We start from the raw sequence: 4,913 nt of genomic DNA on the forward strand, positions 1-4,913 counted from the left end.
TTTTTTTTGACCCCTCACTTCAAGGAGGACATTAGGATGCTGGAGTGTGTCCAGAAAAAGGCAACGAAACTGGTGAAGGGTCTAGAGTAAGTCGTATGAAGAGCACTTAAGGGAGCTGAGGTTGTTTAACCTGGAGAAGAGGAGACTCAAGTGAGTTCTCAGCATTCTCTACAACTATCTGAAAGGAGGTTGTAGCCAGGTGGGGGTCAGCCTCTTCTCCCAGGCAACTAGTGACAGGACAAGAGGAAATGGCCTCAAGCTGCACCAGGAGAGACTCAGGTTGGCCATCAGGAAGAATTTTTTCACTGAAAGAGTGGTCAGACATTGGAACGGGCTGCCCAGGGAGGTACTGGAGTCACCATCCCTGGAAGCGTTCAAGAAACAACTGGACGTGGCACTTAGTACTATGGTTTAGTTGACAAGGGAGTGTTCAGTCAAAGGTTGGACAGGATGGTCCTGGGGGTCTTTTCCAACATTAATGATTGTACAAGTCTATGATTCTAAAAAATAAAATATGCTCTTGAAGAAACGTCAGTATCATAATGCACAGAGTTTAAACTTCTAGCAAGATCAGTGCAACTGAGGTTGAAGTTCTGACCGTTTCAAGGGAGGGCTTTTGTGCTCTCAATTAACATGAAGTATTAATTATCAAAAGGACTATCCAGTTAGTCAGTGTTTTTCCACTTGCATCCTGTGCCTGATGTTGGACGGGAAACCTAGAGGAATCATTGCAGGGATATTCTGCAGGAGGACAGATCACTTCAGTTACCAGTTTGTAGAGCAAGATTCTGTTGTCATGGTTGAACTGAGGTCTGGTTGTTTGGTTTTTTTCCTGAAAGTTTTTAACTTGGGAAGTACCTGTGTATTCTAGAAGTAAAAAACTGACAGTGGGTGTTGGAAGAGAATCCTAGAATTTGGTATTGAAAGAGGTGGTGAGTTTTCAGACTGTTGGAAGCACTGTATATTCTAAATACAATCAACATAAGAATTTTGCGTGTCAGCAAAAGGATGTCTTCTCATTTAATGTTGTGCTAAGTTGGACAGACTTACTTCATGCTAACTCTTGATTCTTGTACTGTGTTTTTTTTAGGGGCAGAGGAGTTTCTTTAGCAGGGTTCATGTAGTAAACTCTGGTTTCTGTTCTATGCAGAAAGAAATTGAAGACCTCCGAACAAGATTGACCATATTAGAAGCAAAAGATCAACAGCTAAGAAGAGAAATTGAAGAACAAGATAGACTCATTCAGTCACAGGACTGTGAACTGACTGCTTTACTTGGCTGCATTTCTTTGAGAGAACTGCAGGAAATAAGCAAGGCTGTGGATGACACTTTAGCATCCTCCTATCAAATTCCATTCAGTCTAGATCTTCCAGGAACAATAAAGAGGTATCTAAATTTCAATTTAGATGTAGTCTTGTATCTTCCTCAATGTTCTGTTGAATTGACTGTCAGTTGTTTTCTTCGTGATAGTGCCAGCTAATTATCTGCATTCAGACTCTAGAAAATTTTCCAAGAAGAGATGTTGAAATTCTAATATTGATGTACTTGCTCAGGAAGGGGTTGTAGTTATTTTGAAGCTCTTGCACTTTAGTATCTTTTATGATAGACTCACCTATATAAAGCATTATGCATCCATCATTTGTTAATACCTATCATCAGTTTACACCATTTCTTCTTGTTAACTGATGGCTCTTTTCCTCCCAGTTTGTTAATGCAGTGATTAAAACATTTCTCACAACCTGAAAGTGTGTACTAGGTACCATTCAAATAAATATTAGAGATGCTTCTTGCTTCAGTAAACTCATAATCGTAATAAAGTCCAATGTGATGAGTGTTAAGGTCAGACCGTGGACTTGAGGTAGTAGGGGAAAGGATGCAGCATGAATACTTTTGGGACATCTGCAGTTACATGCACAGCATATGGTTCCTGAAATGGAAAAGTAGCTACTCTTGGTAGTGTTTTAGAAATAACCTCATCTTTATTTACAAAATCAATAGAAGCACTTGGGGCCTAGACTGTATTGGATGCTGGTGATGGGACTTTGAAAGTGATACTACTACTGAGAAAATAAAACTCCTGTTTATCCTAACTTGCATTTCTCCCAGAAAAGCAATAACTATGTTACTTGCAATTTCTTTTCTCCCTTCGTGTTTATTGGGTTTAGTTTGATATTAACATTCATGTGAAATTGCTGCCCACCCCCAGCCTATGGGGGATGAAGGGCAGAAGGTTGGAGAGACAGTGCTGATGCTTTGCCAGCACTGCTCAGCAGTACCCAAAACACTGGTGTGTTATCAGCACCTTTCTAACTACCAGTGCAAATCACAGCACTGTGACAGCTGCTAATTTAGCTCCATCTCAGTTAGACCCAATACAGGATGCAAAAATGCTGTTTTGGGCTGCACAGGTAAACATACTTAGGCATCTGTTAGAGCCTTTGGGAACAGTTTGAATCTCCTATTTCAGGTTATAGTTGGGTGTTTGTGTCAAACCCCAAAGCCTTTGCTGACCATAACTAATGGCAGGAATGTAGATGCCCACCTATGGCATGGTCACGTAGAAGACAGAGTCCTTGCTTCAGAATGTGGAAGCTCTGAGTTTGAGGTCCCATAACCTGCCTGGATCTGAACCTTCAGACACAGAGCAAGCTCTTACCTGCCAAGGATTTCAGTGTCCTGGCTGGGAGTGTTCTCCATCACAGTTCTTAGACTGGGCTTTATTGTATCCAGGAATGCAAAAGCAGAAATCTAGCAATAGGCCAACAGGCAAGAGTAGTCTGGCTCTGGGAAAGTGGAGAAGTTTAATAATTATACCATTCAACTAGATGAGAGAGAGGTTGTAGTTTTTGAGAGAGCTGGCAACAGTCCCTCAATTAAGTGCTAAAGTTTTGATTTTGGAGTTGTTTTTTTTTCCCTTCTTCACAACTTAAAAGCAAAGTGAACTAGTAGGACCATGTCACAGTCTGGCTGATGCAGCCTTTCAAAGGTACCACTTACTGTCTGTTCAGCAGCTCCTCTCTTCTCTGCAGGAGATGGTGGCTATCTTTGAATTAAAATCTACCCGAGTGTTGTATGTGCTGTGTCTGTGACTACTGGAAAGTGCACAAGCTGTCTTGGGAGCACAGATGGAAATCTCTAGTCCAGCTGTGAGACTCAACCACTTGACTTTATGACTTGGCCTCTTTCTTGCCTTTGATTCTCAAATCTCTTTTCCCAAACCACTTGCTATTTTGGGTAGCTGAAAGCATCCCAGCTTGGTGGTCAGCAGCCACGTTTCCACTGTGAGTTCTCTGGTATTTCTTTCTTTCAGGGCAGGCTATATATTCAGAGAGGCTGAGGAGAAGAAAATGCCCTTGCAATGGCTGCAGCTATTTAACAGTGAGAGTTTGTTCAGTTTAACAGTGAGCTTAAGTGACAGGTGGCTTCCTTATAAAGTTATGTAGTCCATCATACGTCAGGTACAATAGTCTTACGTCTGCATCCAGTTGTGTTCTGTTCTCTTTCTGTAAGATGAAAAAGCAGCATGCAGATAGTAAGACATTTGGTGTGGGTACATTTCCTTTGTGCCTGTGGGCATCCCCTACATTGTCATACAGTTCTAGAATAATTTAGGAGGTCATCTTGTTAAACTGCTCAAAGCAGGACCACAATTTCCAAATAAGATCAGGCTGCTCAGGGCTCCATCAGCCCAAGTTTTGCATATCTTCAAGAATGGAGATTTTGCAGCCTTGCTAGGTATCCTACATTTCACCACCCTTGCTGTGAATTTTTCCTTTGTCTCATATCTAGCCAGAATTTCTATGGTTGCAACTTGCATCAGCTTATTCTCTATCAGTAGTTCAAATGAAAGAAGTCTTGTATATTAGGTAACAGGTTAAAATACTTGATTGATGCTAGTTCAGCATATTAGTTTTAAATTCCACAGTCTTGGGATATTTAATCTTAAAGATATTTTTCTGGAATCATGCTTTTTATTTTATGAATAATTGCTGGGGGAAAAAAAAAGGTTTTCCAAAGTTAGCTTTGTTTCTCACACAGATACCTCTATTACTTATGAACATATACTAAAGATCAGTGCTTACGTGGAAAGTTGTTCACTGTGGATGGGCTGTACGTTCCAAGCTCCTGGGTATTGGATTGCAAGATACTACATATTTGTTTTAACAGCGTTGTGCTAGTCAGTAAAGTACTGCTATGATTTGTTTTTGTATAATTATTTGCTGACTACATGAATTGCATTCAGCGTAGGAGTAACAAGGCAGGGCTAGTGCAAAGCACTTTTAAGACAAACTGTGCTATAATGAATTTTATTCAGTGGCTTGCAGTTCACTGTAACATAAAAATTATTTTGCTTCAACTAAATGCTATTAAATGCATCATATTGAAGCAAACTTCGAGAAATGTCAGAGAACATGTTAATTGAAGAATATTGCCCAAATAGAAGTATGAAGAGAGAGTGAGTCAATGTAACATTGGGATTAAGCATTGTTTCTAAGTTTTCTTGTCAATTGTTATTTCTTCAGGAATTTTCTTTGTTTTGTCTTGTTTGTCTTTGGTATGTGATAAACGTTTTGAAAACAAAAAGCCTTTGTCAAGAACTAGAGCATGCTTTGAGTTTGAAGAACTCAGAAATGTTAGGCATGTTACCATGGGACCTTTCTTGAGGGCTGTTGGAAGATGGGGTTAAAACCTGCTGGTTAATGGGCAAAGAAATATGTTTTGATGGGGAATTCTTATTGAGGTTGAGACCACAGAATGTGGTTGTTTTGCTCATCCAGACAGGCTTAATTGCTCTTGGTAAACTAAAGGCTGTAATCATTTTTGTAAAACGAGGAAATTGCAGGGCAAAAGCTCACTCACTTCCATGGGGTTGCGAGGAGATGTGTTTTAAAGGTGGGAGCAGCTGGTGTTGT

The 4,913-nt window shown here is 40.2% G+C and overlaps 1 protein-coding gene across 1 annotated transcript in view; it reads left to right on the forward strand.

The window, feature by feature from the left end:
* The window catches only part of LOC114070476 (disrupted in schizophrenia 1 protein-like), a gene marked incomplete at its 5' end in the record, with an annotated part of 51,210 nt that overhangs the window by 20,464 nt on the left and 25,833 nt on the right, over positions 1 to 4,913 (forward strand). The window contains one exon of the mRNA XM_027907914.1: positions 1,151 to 1,386. Coding sequence (XP_027763715.1) covers positions 1,151 to 1,386 — 236 coding nt within the window. The remainder of the gene's footprint in view (positions 1 to 1,150; positions 1,387 to 4,913) is intronic.

The sequence above is a fragment of the Empidonax traillii genome, unplaced genomic scaffold, assembly GCF_003031625.1.
Source record: "Empidonax traillii isolate 1590-97213 ecotype Southwest subspecies unplaced genomic scaffold, ASM303162v1 scaffold1573:size99210, whole genome shotgun sequence".
In the NCBI taxonomy this organism is placed as follows: Eukaryota; Metazoa; Chordata; class Aves; order Passeriformes; family Tyrannidae; genus Empidonax; species Empidonax traillii.